General features: G+C 41.0%; 1 protein-coding gene across 3 annotated transcripts in view; it reads right to left on the bottom strand.

The window, feature by feature from the left end:
- The window catches only part of NPRL3 (NPR3 like, GATOR1 complex subunit), a 49,173-nt gene that overhangs the window by 29,318 nt on the left and 4,285 nt on the right, over nucleotides 1-15,570 (bottom strand). For 2 of the 3 annotated variants that reach the window (XM_068699060.1, XM_068699061.1), the window contains exons 3-6: nucleotides 7,978-8,107; nucleotides 4,230-4,304; nucleotides 964-1,117; nucleotides 65-146 (exon numbers count right to left, since the gene is read on the bottom strand). In XM_068699060.1, the coding sequence (XP_068555161.1) occupies nucleotides 65-146; nucleotides 964-1,117; nucleotides 4,230-4,304; nucleotides 7,978-8,107 (441 nt within the window). Of the gene's footprint in view, nucleotides 1-64; nucleotides 147-963; nucleotides 1,118-4,229; nucleotides 4,305-7,977; nucleotides 8,108-11,783; nucleotides 11,823-15,570 lie in introns of all 3 variants that reach the window. The other variant, XM_068699059.1, reaches the window with a different exon arrangement.

The following is a 15,570-nucleotide window of genomic DNA, read 5'->3' as shown; positions in this document are numbered from 1 at the left end:
AACAGGGCCAAGAGGTTTCAGTGACAAGCAACATACTATAAGCTATGAAGGAAATCCTGCTTACCTGTCATAAGTCTCTTTGAGATCTCTGGCCAATTTGCACTTGGGCAGGATATGATGAAAAGGTGACTGTGGCCCTTCTGTGGCTATGGAAAATTTCAAAACAAGGAAGCAAACAAATAATTGCAAAAAAAAAGCAGAGAGAATTTCCTTTTCCCCCTCTAGGCAAAGGCAGTACCTTAGGCACAGAATCCATATCTTTTTAATCTACATTTATATTTCAAAGCTTTTATGATAATCCAAGTTAACCATTAAGATAATAACAATGAATTAATGCCAACTTCTGATCCTCAGCTTAGCTAAACACATTACCTGTGAACTTGACGTGATCATTTTAAGTGTTTTTGTTTTTATACATACTAGGTTTTATTTTCAATACTTGAAGCAAGATGATGTGTCAGCAAGAGTTCACCTTAGATGGTGCATATTATTTTAATAAGTTGCTATAAAGCATGGTCTACAAAAATGCTGTGCATAAAAATCTGTTGGCCATGAAAACTACATGTAAAAGTAAAATTTCCACACAAGAAGTCTAGTAACTAAACATAGTGTTAGAGCATAGGAAACTTGCTCTACGTTAAGTAGCTACATATGAGTTCTTCCATATCATCCTGACAGGCAGATCCAAACATGATGGTTCAGTACACCCTCTCCAACGATTGTTCTGAACCAAGCTAGCAAGGAAAGCAACCAAATTACTTCACTTCTAAAGCTGACATCTCTGCACAGGGATAGTTTTCTTGGATGAGGAAAAATGCAGTCAAAAGCTGTAAGAATGCTGAAGAGCACCAAAACTTGTTCATACTGATCCCAGCCACAAAAGAAAAAGGCACAATTAAAACTTCTCTGAAAAAGTGCTCCTGCACAAATACAGTTGTACACAAAGCTAAGCTCAACACTTACTTTCTGACATGGCAGACACTTCATCCTGAATAGCTAAGATCAGCTTGGCCTCCCTGGTCAGGTACTGACAGCGGCGCTCCTCATGCTGCAAGACGATGGCGATTCGACGGGAAAGGTTGTGTAAGCAGTTTATCACTGATGGATCTGCATTGGCCTACAGGCAACACAGAAGGGAAACTGTCTGGTCATTCAGCCACAGTCATATTTTTGGAACTAGAGTGATGGATAAGTAATCAAAGCAATTATTTTCAGCAGATACCGGTCTCTCTGGCAACTGGCTGAAGAATGGAGTTTTCTCTGACAGTAACAAAGCTCCCAGAGAAAGTTAAGGAAGAGGAAAGTGAAGGACTTATAGACTTGTTCATGAACATCAGATTAACACAGCACCTGGAGTATGATACTCGTATCTGTTTTTTTTTTTCCAGCTCTTACTAGGCCTTTTGCTAGCAAAGAGACCAAAGAACTCAATTTCACATAGCCAGAAAAGAAGATGTCAAGTTATTTGAAAAGGAAGTGCATCACAATGTTCAGGTTAAATTCACTGGGAGTATAAGGACTGCAGTGTCTTTAACATAGCCCACTCTCACCATGTTGGTTGTACTGAAGTTTGTCCTATACAACTAGCATTTGTCTTGTCAGTATGTAAGTAGTACCAACAAATGATCAACACGTTGATACAAAAGCAAAATGAATCTGGACATACATTCCAAAGCATTTCACAAATATGGCTTATTACAAACACTTGCATTTGTGCAAGTCCCGGAGCGAAAGTGCTAGAAAAATCTATCACGTAAGTACAGCTGATAAGGGGGGACTCAGCAGCTCTAGTCAGAAAGTGCACAGTAAGCAGCTGCTTCATGTTTGTTAAGACTTTTAAAGGAATTTACAGTTCTAGCAAGTGATAACTTGGCATGTAAACTAGCAAACCATGAGTCAACATTTTCAAATTCCACTCTTCTTGCTGAGTCACGACACGTTGGTAACCCTGAGCTTAAACACAGCAGGATCAGTGCTGATTACAGTGTTTGGGACTTTGCCTGCTCTGTCTGCCCGCTGCAGATGGGCTCATCTTTATCACAGAATACCTCCACCCACACTTTGCAGTGCACTAGACTCTGCTAGGAAAAAAAAATTCACTTGCTTTACACATAGCACTTTCCAAAAACTTGACAGCTCTCTATGAAGTAAGAGTGTCTCATTTGGCAAATACAATTAAATGCTATATTAAGCACATAGTACATCAGTATCCTCACAGTGCCAAAATGCAAAAAAGTGAGTTTTCCTAGGAGAACCACTAGAAAACAGATTCTAAAGAAATGCAGACAAGAGGAATGTATGTGTTACTAAAAGATCAAAACTTTTGAAGCTAACAGCTCTTAATGCATGAAATTTAAAATCAACTTCTGTATTGCAAATTTGGCACTTCCTAACCTAAGAATGTCCCAAAGCACAGCAACACTGGCTTCCCAGCAGAACTCAATGAACGATATCTTGCTTGATTCAGATTGGGATAATTGTCTCTTGTGAAACCTTGCATTTCCACTGAAGAAAAGCCACTTGGACTATGGCCATGTATAAAGTACCGGTGCTAAAAGGGAAAAAAAAAAGTCACTTCACAGTCAAGGAACTGGAGGCTTTAAAATCACGACATGTTATCCAAAGTCCTAGTCAAGCAAAAATCAGCCATCTCCAGCAGGACAGCTATTCCAATGCCATCCTTCATTTTCAGCATGTTGCTTCACATGCATATGTGCCACAAAAATAATATGATAGCTCCACAGATGTAACCTGTGGGCTGTGAAGAGAAAGCCAGAGCTCAGAAATCAAATAATGCTTGAACATAATGAAATTTCTAGGGTTTTATACTATGAAATTAGCGAAACCAGGATCCCTTAACACTGATACCAACATCTCATCAACAGAGTAGACTTAAAAAGAAACTCCAAGGAAAACATACATATTTGCTCCAGATTTTTGTTTAACATCAAAGTGTATTTATTCCTCACGTGTTCCTGCTTCTCATTCAGAATGCTACATACAGCCAGTTGCTCCCTGGCATGCTCCTTCTTATACAACAGCCTCATGGCTAAAAAGAGGCAGCTTTCAAACACTATCCAACTAATTGTAAAGAGGCCTGCAGGTAATGAGCAGAAGCACATGGCTCTGTATCACGAAGAATGATTAAGGGCTCTAAATAGTGCTGTTCTGAAGTATCATTTCAAAAAGAGCATCAGGGTTCAAAAAAAAAAAAAAGTGAAAAAATGATAGGTTTTGTCCAAATACAGAAGGACAGCCAAAAAAACTCTTCAGACATTAAATTGAGAGCACCTTCATCCACAGACCAATCTTGGATGAAACTGCAAGCCCATGATACCAGGAACATGGTTCCCACTCAGAAAAATGCTATGAGATGAGAGGAAAAATCACACAAATGCCATTCCTTTCTAAACATGAGCCTAAACTCTATCCTTTGGTTCTGATATGTCTTCCAAGAAACTACAGCACTGTGCTAACACACAGACCCGGCACCCATCCAGGTCTGGATCCAAGCTTGCAAACCTTACCGGAAAATGTAATGGCTCTAGAGAGCACAGAGCAGATTTCTTCATGGCTTTGCACTGAACAAGCTTGGGTTAACCAAAGTCATGGCAGGGCCCTAACTTGTAAGTCTGTCCAAACACGTCACTGTCCATGCTTGCTCCTGCCTCTGCCTCTGGCGCAGAACAGAGTTGCATGGAGCTACAAGGGCTCAGCAATGTGCTGTATGGATTTGGACCTACCCCAGGCAGAAGTAGAGCAGAGGATGGCATCTGGCATACAGGACAGTAAGACACAGGCTGCTTTTCCACATAGCTAACTTGGACAAGCTTCAATTGCATGATTAGAAACATCACAGCAGGTCAGCAGCTCATCATTAACAACAGACAAGACGCATGCAAGAGTTGTAACAGGGTTCATATCTATTTTTCAAAGCGATTTCTTGCGTGCCTTTATAGTCTGGGTTTTTAAAAAACAGAACAAAAAAGCTCTAAGATGTCTCCTGAACAGAACAACTGTGCTTGAGGCTACATAATGCTGGGCTGGAAATCTTACTAACTTCTCAGTGTCATGTTCTACTTTGTTTTGTTGTTTCAAATGAAAATCTCCCAGTGAAATTGGGCACTGAATATTTTACAAGAGATTATGGCAAGATGAACCTACTGCATTCTGTTACACATCTGAAGGACATTCCATTACCAGATGACAAGAAGGCAGTCCTTACTTACCCTTAGGGCAAACACCACATTGAAGAGAATCATAGTGGGCATCTCTCTCTTTGGCGAGGGATCAGTTTTGGATACCTAAAAAATATTAAAAGAAATCCCATATGCTACTGTCCTCTGGAACAAGTAATCAAGGGAGGGAAAAAACAAAGAAAACTCAGTCAAATAACAGTTTGCTGAGAGATGAGAGCAGACAAATCAAATTCTACCATCAAAATTTGACTTGTAAAAAATAAAATTGTATGATTATTTTCTTATTAAAGTATTACAGTTATTTTACACTTTCTGAGAAACTGGTAAAACATAAACCAAAACATTTTGGTAAGGATCATAGAAATGTGTATTGGTTAAGACAGCGACATTAGTAGATGTCTTTACTAATGCATTCTAGCACCATTAGGGGCCCTAGATATAATTTTTTCTTAGCACAATTGTTATGTATTGTTAACCATAGAAAACACTAGAGATTTTTCACCCCATGCCACACATATTCTCCTTTTTCCTAAAATCCCCATTTGGACTGCATCATGTTGCAAGCTGTTGTTTTTATCAGAAAAACTGTGCTTGAGAAGTGCCCATATTCAATCTCACGCACTTGCACAATACTAAGATAAAAGGTTTGTTTTACATTCCTGCAGGACTTCAAATGCATTCTCCATCACGCACGCCTTCCCTTCCCCGCCTCCCCCCAAAAAATGTTCTTTCTGCAACAGAAGGCTTCCTAGTGTCATAATCTTTAGCACATGTACAGGCTTTCTTGTGGGGAGGCACAGAGGAAGCGAAGACAAGCAAGTTGTATTTGCAAATCCAGTACTAACATCTCTGAATCAACTATGCATCACCACAAGATGGAGCACACAATCCAGAGGACACCCCTGCCTTCCCCGAAGCTCGCTGCTGAACACTCAGTCCAACCTGAAGGATAAACCACCTGAACAATCATCTAGCCTAATATTCTGCCTCTACACAATGAAGGGGCATAAAGTTAATGCAGTATCAGAGGCAGGGCAAACACAAAGAAGCTAGCAACGGCAAAGCTGCTTCCAGCCTTTCTGACAAGTACTAAGCATCAGCAACAAACTGCTCACTGGTGAACTCCTGAATGCTTTCACTTAAAAATCAGAAAAACTAGAAGTAGTAACACATACCTTTATTTTTCTAAATTGTTAAGTGAAGTTCTATCAAAAAGGCAGTGACAAGGGGTATGGCAAAAACAATTTACTGTGCTTATTTGTTCTTTTGGAGATATAGGTTCCAAGATGTCCTGTGAACTTCAATAAAGACTTAAAAGCATTAAGTGCAGGGACTGATCCTATTCTTCCCTTAAAATCAACCACTAACATCAGCTGGAATACAGCTAGTTTTCATATCCCCTCTTGAGTGGAAAAAAAAGACCTAAGCCGGAAAAGAAAATGATGAAAGAAATTAAGAATTCGGAATATCATTACATAAAAGACAGTCTGGCACACGATTAAATGTTGGTGCTCTTGTAATTCTTCAATCTCATTTGAAGAAGAATTTGCTGAGTTGTCCTGTGAAGTAACTTATTGCAGCATGAACTCCAAAGAAATCCAAACCAGAGACTGTCAGGTTACTTCAGTCATTGCTTTTGCTCCATGGGACAGGCATGAAATAATCTAGCTTCTTACTAACTGCCTAAGGGTCCCAGATTTAGACCCAAACGAACTAGTAGAAAGGGCTGCCACATCCAGAAGATTCTGAAAACTAGAAAGTTCTGGGTGCCTCCTGGGGTGATAAGACACAGCCAAGAAAAAGATTCTACTAGAAGTAACAAAAAGGCATTTACAGCACTCTATAATGTTGTTTATTTACACAGATGTAATTTTATTTAGACAAATTGAAAATGAAGAGGTTTTTCATGCAATTAGGATAAAAGTAACTACAAGCAGAGAAAATGTATAATGTGTGGTAAACAAATGCAAATACAATTTTGCAACTTAGTTTAGACTCACTACACCACAATTATGAAGTTGTGCCTTTTGGACAAGATTGGCAAAATAAATGAACCTGGTACTGTGGGAGAACAGACCTCTGTTGTCAGGGCCCTAAGGGCACCAAACACTCTTAATGGCCTTGGCTGGCACCACTTGGTCCCCACACCTGCCCGTGCATGACCCAGGAGCCCCATTTAAGCTCAGTATGGGGCCTTTGGTCCCTGACTCTGGGGGTCTCCAGCCCTGTCTCCTGGATTGGCCTCAGACTTACGCTGTAGGTAGTGTGTCTCCTGGATGGACTGCACTATGTACACAGCAGCCTTGTCCTCTAGCCCTACCTGTGGCTCCATCACCTTTTGCTCCTGGCTGAGCTCCCCGGGTAGACCCTGGGCCCAGTTCATTGCTTGTCTTCTGTGAGACTGGTGACAGACCCTGCTAGCAGCACCCCAGCTTGCCCATTTGTCAGGAGCAGCTGGTCCGGAGCATCCCCTCATTCTCTCCCTTCCTTAGCCCTTTCCTCCATCATTTCAGAGTCAACTGCCACACATTACTGAGGTGGGCTGTAACAGTCTCTATAAAAACAAAACAAGGCAACACCTTCTTGTCTCGTGGCCACCGTTCTATTTGCTCTAAGTGTCAGAGCTAGAAACATGAACGGCAAAACAAGAACCACCTTGCAAAACACTGCTTAAGCTTCCTGGCGCCTGACCTCACTCCCACCAGCACCAGGAACTTTTAGTGTCCTAGGGTAGTGGGCAACAGCTGTTCTGAACACAGCAGGCTGCATTTGCTGAAGTACTTGCACAGCCTGGGGGAACTTGTATTCTGTTTTCCAAAACAGCTCAAACATTTGAGAACTGAGTCTTGGTGATGCTCAGTCACATTTCTTGTACTCGTATGTGAGTTTCAGAAGTGGAACACTGGCACCTTCTGATGCTTGAAGCCAGCTTCTTAGTTGGATAAAAGCAGTCCTAAAGCAGTCTGGTCTTCTAAATACCAAGCAGCAGTTGCCAACAATCTGTTTGCACCTCTAATTATAGATAGAAAGGATGACAGAATTGGCAAGCAGATTTTTGCCTGGAAAAATGAACGACTTAGCAAATTTGACAAAAAAGGAGATGAAAGCAGTTCAGTGATACAGATTAGTGTTGGATTTAGAAATTACCAAAGCCTGGTTCATTTTTACAGTCTGTCAGGAAAAGAAATGGGAAAGGGAATATTTTGCATGCAGAACCATGCAAATTCTTTCTTAGATTTAAGCAGGGCCTTTTCCATACCTGGGTGACAACTGCTTTTACTCCAATCAGCTAAAACACAGACCATAAACCAAGGTCTGAATACAAACAGCAGTCCAACTTTCTCCATAAGAAAATTTTAGACCTCTTTTTAACATTTGTTAGGGTTTGGGTTTGTTTGTTTTTTTTTGGTTGTTTGGTTTTTGTTTTGTTTTTTACTGCCGTACTAATTGGAGGTGATGAAAAGCTAAGTTGCAACAACTAACATGGTGAGAAACAGCTTTTTGAGCTGGACCACTTAGCAAACTTCTGTTTACCCAAGCTCCTTTTCTAATGTGACCAGACTGGGGTTTCTGTGAGTCACTGACAGAGATCCCTTAGTTTGCTACTCACTGTAGTTATCTGGAAATACAGAAAGGCAGCTTTGAGCATCCACAAGAATCAGAAATCAGGAAGAAACAGGATCAAAAGCAAACCTATCCATTCTAAATTCTAAGTTTCCTAACTAAGCCATGGAGTTTGAAAAGAAAGCATGCCCCCCAAGCAGACCTCTTACCATACCTGCCCAAGGGCATGCTGAAGCAATGTAGGGTGGCCAACAAAGCGAACATTATCAATCTTCAGTTCAAATTTTTTGCCACACATATCTGACTTTGTAGCCAAAATCGTTGCCAGGATGACATCTGAAAACCTTGAAGAGCAGAAACAAAAGTTATTACAATTTTCAAAAAGCATACCCCCAGAATGTTCCTCCAAATACAGATGTATTTAACTTGTGAAAATTTTTTTAAGTTGTAAACTGTGTATAAATTGCTGTACCTGGAATACCCCCAATTATAGAAAATTAAGAATCCCTTAATTACATCTGTCAGATCATCACAATTATAAAACAGGAAGCGTTCAAGACAAAGACTGTGGTGTCATGCTTATTTCAGTACATGCACAGCAAAATAAATTGGTAATATTAGATGCAGTTTGTTTAAATACAAAAACAGCCTGAGTTAGCCATTGCCTGGATTTAGCTGCAGATTAATGAACTTACTAAGCAACTACATATCAAGACAGCCTGTCACTCAAGCACAACAAAGATCTTTAAGCCACCCATTGCGGCAAAGGGGAAGGCAAGACAGAGCTTGAGTCAATTAAAAGAAAAATATATTCTACATTTGTCCCTCCTTTTCCAAATCTAGTCAGTGAGACTCAAAGTTACTCACTTAACAGCTCTCAACCTGTGGTCAAAGGACCAGCAGCACCCTGCTGAAAATTGCTTGGCATCACCTGGTCTCATCTGATAAACTAAACCAAGAGAAATTCATGACAATGGGCTCTCCTCAGTGCTGACCACATTTTATTGGTACTGGGGACTGCTCTGGATTTGTGGTGGGAAGACTGCAAGCACGAGACAGGACAGCAAGTACCTACAAGGAGTCTGCCAAGTAAAATACAGCCACAGCTCCAAATTGGGTAAGAATTCCAGTGTGACAAGGGAAGAATTCTGCAACCACTTCTGATGACCTTACAACATTGGCCTTCTCTTTAAAAATACTCATGTTCCTCAGGGTGTCCCCTGAGACAGTGAAGCTCAAATCCATAGCAAAGGGGACCTCAGTTAGCTGCTGGAGGGAACTTCTTGTTGTTTCATGACAGCAGTAGTACAAGGTTTGATATTAGCAATGTTCTTTCCTGATCTGATTTCTCTAAGACCCTCATTTAACCAAATGGATTTCAAGCCAGCTTTCGATGAGACTGTTTTTTAAATAATGGCAATGTTTAATCCAATTTCTTTATTTGCATTCATGGATGTGTGTCCCTGTCAGACCATCCCCCTCCACCACGCAGGTTTCCCGGATAACACAGTATCACTCAGAGAAAAGGGCAGACATGGGTGTGTTCTGCACTCACCTTATCTCTTGGCCACAAGCGAGCCCTCAGTGCCCAGGGAAGGACTTAATGTACCACGCTCCTGGTTCACTCTGAGTGAGTTATGGAGTACCACAGAAACTAAGACAAACACACAGCCAGGTTTTTCATCTATATCTATCTGCATATGACCCAGGGGCTATTTCTGTTATTAGACCTACGTGTACTGAAGATGCAGGATGATACAGGGGCTTTCCAAACTGCCAAAGCCTCCGATGCTTGTACAAAAAGGTCATCCTCACCATCCTGCTTATGTTTGGCTAATGGAAGGAGCAGCTCTGCACAAACTTCCAAATCCCTGGCTGCTCTGCTCACACAGGATGCTGAACACAGCTCAGGGCTAGCAGAGAGATAGGAAGACTAGCCAGAGACTCCTGGGGCCACTGAACCCGTGCTCCCCGGCCACTGTGCTGGACTGGGCTGCACAACACATGGATTTCATGAGGAAAAGGTAAAGCTTCCTCCAGCTGGACTTCACGTGACAGCTCCTGGAGATCACATCCAAAATAGGAAAAAGTCACCACGACAGCAGTGAGCTTTCCCTCCTCTTTCTGCCATGCCCAGCTGTGTTAGATACCAGCCTGGTCACAGAGCCAGGAAAACTAAGAACAATGGATCAAAAACGAGCATATGCTCTGGTAAGCAGAGGTAGAAACAGGGTAAACTAGGAAGTGCCTGCTTGCTTGTAAAAAATGAGTTCTTCCCTCCCCCAGCCTTGGCAAAGGATGCCTTGAGAGCTGGAAAACCAAACTTCATTAATGACGACTTACAACTCTGTTAAGATTTCACTTTCACACAGAATTCCACCATGAGATCTTTTCACACACAGCTGTGGTGCTGAATGTAACAGTTCAGCAGTGCCCCAGGATAGCTCACAACACTGACACCCACCTCTGCATTACCTCCTATTTGGCTCTGTGGGGAGCAGAAGATTAAAAGGTTAATTTTGTAACATCTCCCCACCTTCTTGCTAGCCGAGTCCTCTCTTTCTGGGAGAGCACTGCAACTGCAGCCAGCTGACATGCTCAGGATATATAACCCCCTGGTGTGTTGCAGGGGGTCTACCTGATGGGTACAGGCACCTGGTATCACCACAGGCTCTCCAGAGTGCCCTGGACTCCAGACTCATTCTCTTGGTCTGACAGCCTAGAAGCATTGGTTTGGTTGTTTGTTCCAAATCCCCCCGAAAACATTCCACATCCTTTATACATTTCTTAGGCCTCTGGACAAGAGGGAAATTGAGGGACAACTGATATGTCATTCCCTTCATTTCAGTTCATCATTTCATCTTAAACAGCAACATTTTAGTTTAGATATTTTAAAACTGGTTTTCTAATCTCTGTAGCATACTAAGATGACTTAAAAACACTGACTTATCAGAGCCCAAGAGTTTGTTAGAAGCAGATTAGGTTTCACAATTGGGCAGTAACAGTTCCTTTTTATTTCATGGGATTAGCCCGAGCTCTGTGATTTACAGAGGGAAGCAAACTTTCCCTTTACTAAAGAATTCAGCAGCTGGAAACTAAATACAAAAAAAAACAAAAGCTTTGATTTGCCCAAAATATCCTATGGTGAGCTTGACATTGTGGCAGCAGCAGACAATCCAGCAGTACAATACAAAACACACTAGTGCAGACTGACTGCTGTCACCAGCACCTCCTCTGGAACTGACATAGCTAAACCAACAATTGCTTTTGCTTTAGCATACAGAAGAGGAGGGATATCAAGAATATCAAACAAAAACATATTTTTTTCCCAAGGATGGAAAATAACTTTAAGGTTCACAGGAAGTCAAAGTAAGTTATTTCTAAGGAATTCGTCTTTGAAGTGGTTTAGAAAGGGAGCTGACTATCTGGGTGATCATCTTTGTTACATGGGTACTAGAGGTGAGGCTTAGTACTTCTGGGGCCCCTGGCAGAGATAAGCACTTTTCCCTCCACACATTCAAGAAGGGGTATAATGCAGTCACCCAGCTTAGCTTAGTGGGGCAACAAGAGCAAGCAACCGGAGCAACCGCTCAAAACCTGGTCTCTGAAGAGCTCTCTGTAATTACTGTGAGATTGAAAAGCTTACTTACTGGTTGGTACTTTTAACTCATTGCTTGTCAGAAAGCAATTTGTTTTAGGGCTCCTTGTCAGAATAACTACAATGTTAAGGCTATACTTCTTTTTATTCTTGGAGGGTCACAACTTTCGTCAATTCACAGAGGGACAGTATGACACCCATTCTGGGTACCCTACAGAAAGCACAGCGATGTTAGTAGGACCTTTGTAATTATCCTAGCATAAAACCTTAGCGATACATTTCCTACAGACATTGTGATTTAGCGTATAATTACGTCATCATTCGGTGTGAAGTAGAAACCAGGAACAAAGCACAATTAAAAGGATAGTGAGAAAAGAAAGCCATTCTAGACAGAGGTGATTATTAAGAACATTTGGTCTTACCCTGAAACCAATTGCTCATCAGTTAGAGGACATTGGTCTCTGAAATGGGAACATGGCCATAAACACAAGACAAAAACATAACAAAAGAAAATAAACGAGGCAAGTACACACCAAAAAAAAAAAAAAAAAGAGAAAAGATAACATTAAATACTACGATGATCTATTAAGAGTTAAACTTCTGTACAGGAATGACAAGTATTGAGAAGACTCAAAATTAATGGTAGGTGAATTCCTGGGACATATTGCAGACTGAAATTGAAGGCATTTTAGTCCTCTCACTAACACTGTCTGTTGTAACGTCCTCCCACAATGTGCTGCATTTATGGAATTGCATTTACACTGCATTTTTAAATTGACGCTTACCTTACAAGAAACAAACAAACAAAAACAAACAAACAAAAACACAGAAGATGTAGTCTGATTTAGAGCAGATTATAAACGTCACTTTGTTTTCTAGACTGTCAGTAGAGGTTTCGCCAAAGGAACATCCCACGCAGCCCCAGCTGACTCAGAGCTCTTCACCACTGGTGCCAGTGCTTCCATACCCACAAGACTTAGAAAAAGAGGATGGCAAACACTGTTCCACACACAGCCAGCATTATTTTTAAAGGGCTTTGCACAAACAGCTGCTGCTGCTCTCCCACAGGGATCTAAACAATAGGTCTGTCCAGAATCACAGCACAAGCATGAAGGTAACTTAGGAAGAGTAGACAGAAAAAGTTTTCAAGGCAAAGAACCTGAACGGTGTGCAGAGCAAGGCTCTGTTAGCAGCTGCACTCACTTTTGTATCAGGGAAATAAATACCTATTTTAATTCTATCAACTGCTTGGTGGTTGGGTTTTGTTTTGGTTTTGTTTTTTCCAAATAACAAGGGAAAAAGGACTTTGGAAAAATGAATCTGTAATGAAAAATTAATCTGATAAAAGCTTCATACTGTCCACTGTAGAAATGAGGCAAAATGAAAACCTCCAACAATTATTTAATCCCAAAGACTGCAGATTTCCACAAGTCATGTTGAAAAGGTAGAACAATCCCAAAGGACAAACAATATACAACAGGGGTGATATTACAGAAAGGATGTTTAAACGGATGGATGGGTGAACAGAAAAGCACAGGCTTACAGAAAGGAAGCCTTTCAGAACAAATAACAAGGGAGAATACTGAGGTCCAGTGAAAGAGGGACAGAGGAGACAGAAACATTACCACAGGAGAACTACTGTTTGATAGAAAGGGACATTTGAGTCCTTGTTTGTCAGTAACTTGATGGTTGTTTTTTTGTTTTGTTTTGTTTTTTAGCAAAAAGCATGTAGCCAATTAATGATATCAATGCTGTCAAGCTTACTAAATCTCCCTCAGTTAGTTGGTTACACTACTAAAAAATATAAAGTCTGGTGTAACATATGTTCCTCTGTGTGCATCTTCATTAGAATTTTTGCTGAGTATCTTCCCTCCAAAGAAAACTACAAAATGCACTTCAAAAAAATTTAACAAAGCATCATCTTCAGACTTCAAGAGTTGCTACATGTCTTTACTGCCTTACCTTTTTCCAGGATGGTGGGCATCTCCATAAGTTGTGAAGGGTATATATTATTGATATAGCACTCAAAAAATGAAGCATGTTTTTTATGAGAGCAGATGATGTAAGACTGAGAAGAAGCCAGTAAAGAGAGACACTTGACAGGTGATTTGCTTTGACAGTGACAGAATCTTAACAATACCTCTCTGTTGCCTGGCCATCATCAACACACCTTGAACACTTTTGATGCTTGACTTGCCTTTAGGATAAGAAAAGATCTGTATTCTAAAGATCCAAACACACAGCTCCACTGAAGAGAAATCAACACAGCTGATACACACCAGTAACCCGGAGGCAGGACTGTCATGAATAGGCTGCACTTTTCTTTAAAAAAACAAAGTATAATGAAGACCAGGAAACTCATGTCTGAAGGTCACAAGAAAACAAATTATGCATACAAATATGGAAATGGAGAGTTAAGGCACCTGAACTGATCTAATTTTCTGAAGCCATCAAGAAATACATACACCTTAACTGCTCCATGAGAGGTATGCTCAAAAGTAATCAATCTGGGTTCCAACAGCTTAGCAAAAAAGCAATACTGAACCTTATCTAGGATACATTTCATCCTAGATTATCAGTAATTATTATCATGGACAGTCATCCACTATAAAAGAAGATGCATCCAACCCTCATGAGAACTATTGTAGCAGCAAGAGAGATCTGAAATAAACTTTGTTAACAAACATAAAATGTTATCAAACCACTCAACCTAGCAGGCTGCCCTCTCCAAAGCCCCAGTTTGTGCTGCCAAAAACATCTGGAGAGATTACTGATATGTGGTGATTTAAAGGAATCTTTTTGCCAACACTTCCTCGAGGAAGCCTTCCAAAAAATAACACAAAGCCACTTCATAAATTACTTTCATCTGGGACAACTCCAATAAGAAAACACCATCAGCACACAGTTAGGACTTCATGCTGACAAACCCTCTCACTCTGTGGACTACTAAACCGAGCATTGCGGGAAGAGAATTGCTACACCACTGCACTGCACAAGAACAAACCTACAGGGACAGAGCTGCCACTCAAGAACCAGGGATGGCTCTCACAAATCCAGTCGCTCCACTCCTGGTCTCTCCAGCCCTCAGTAGAAACATAAAAAGCATTCCAAACTGGAGCTCAGGAGCGAGAATCAGAACACTGCTGAGGAATAATCCCACGGGCTCAGCAACAATACTGGTTTTACAGTAAACGATATTTAAGCTCTTTCCTTCCCATGTCTACTCACACAGGTCATAAATCATATGCATCTCGCTCTGTCCAAGACCTTTTGCACTTCTCAGCCTCCACTCTCCCCTGAGGATCTCTTATGCTCCACAGGCATCAACTCTTGTTACTCCTAATACAGATAAAGATCAAAACTCTGAGCCACCTGTTGTACACGGCTTTGAAAATCGCTTTTTGCTTTGTGCTGGAAGATGGACTTGTGTACTCAAGACTTGCATATGGTTTCTACCTACATAAGAGAGCTTCAGTGATTTCTTTTACTAGTTGCTATCACTGAAGAGAAGGATAGTCAGCTGCTGCATCAGTTGTATGGCTGCATTAAATGAATCTGAAAGCTTCTCTTCTGTCTTAGTGTGAAAGGCAGCTTTTGCAATGGATTTACAACACTAATTACACTGGCATTCAGGAAAGGCTTTTCCGTAAACAAAACTGAAAGAAACCCAATTTTGAAAAACACTGCATTTCTGAATGTCGATGTATACCTGTGGAAACAGCACAAGCAGTGTGCAGGGCCTCAAGATCTGGCAGAGCAATACGGGTGCTCCGCTTCCCCACTCCCCTTTTACCTGAATAGCAGCAATTGGCAGATCCATAGGGGATAGTAATAAGGGCCCTCCTGCTAATAGACCTGTGTTGGCTGCCACCTCAACTACATGGATGTAACTATAAGGCTATGAACTCCAGTAAACTTGACAACTACCAGCTACAGACAGTACAGCATGGATTTGTATGTACTGCTATGTAAGGCTGTACAAATTTTTCTCTGAAGACCATCATTACAGAGCGGGATTTCTGTCTTAATACTCTCTCACTCAGCACTTCAGAACTGTCCAGACCCACTTGATGGACTGCCAATAAGCTGGTACTTTGAGCTTAGGGAAGTCGGTTCCCTAAATTCTTTTAAACACTAAAAGCTTAATAACAAATACTTGACCCAACAGACTTGAGCATTAGCCTTCAACCACTAATTTCTGGACTCCAC

The sequence above is a fragment of the Anas acuta genome, chromosome 15 (assembly GCF_963932015.1).
Source record: "Anas acuta chromosome 15, bAnaAcu1.1, whole genome shotgun sequence".
Lineage (NCBI taxonomy): Eukaryota > Metazoa > Chordata > Aves > Anseriformes > Anatidae > Anas > Anas acuta.
This window is presented reverse-complemented; position numbering and strand designations above follow the sequence as displayed.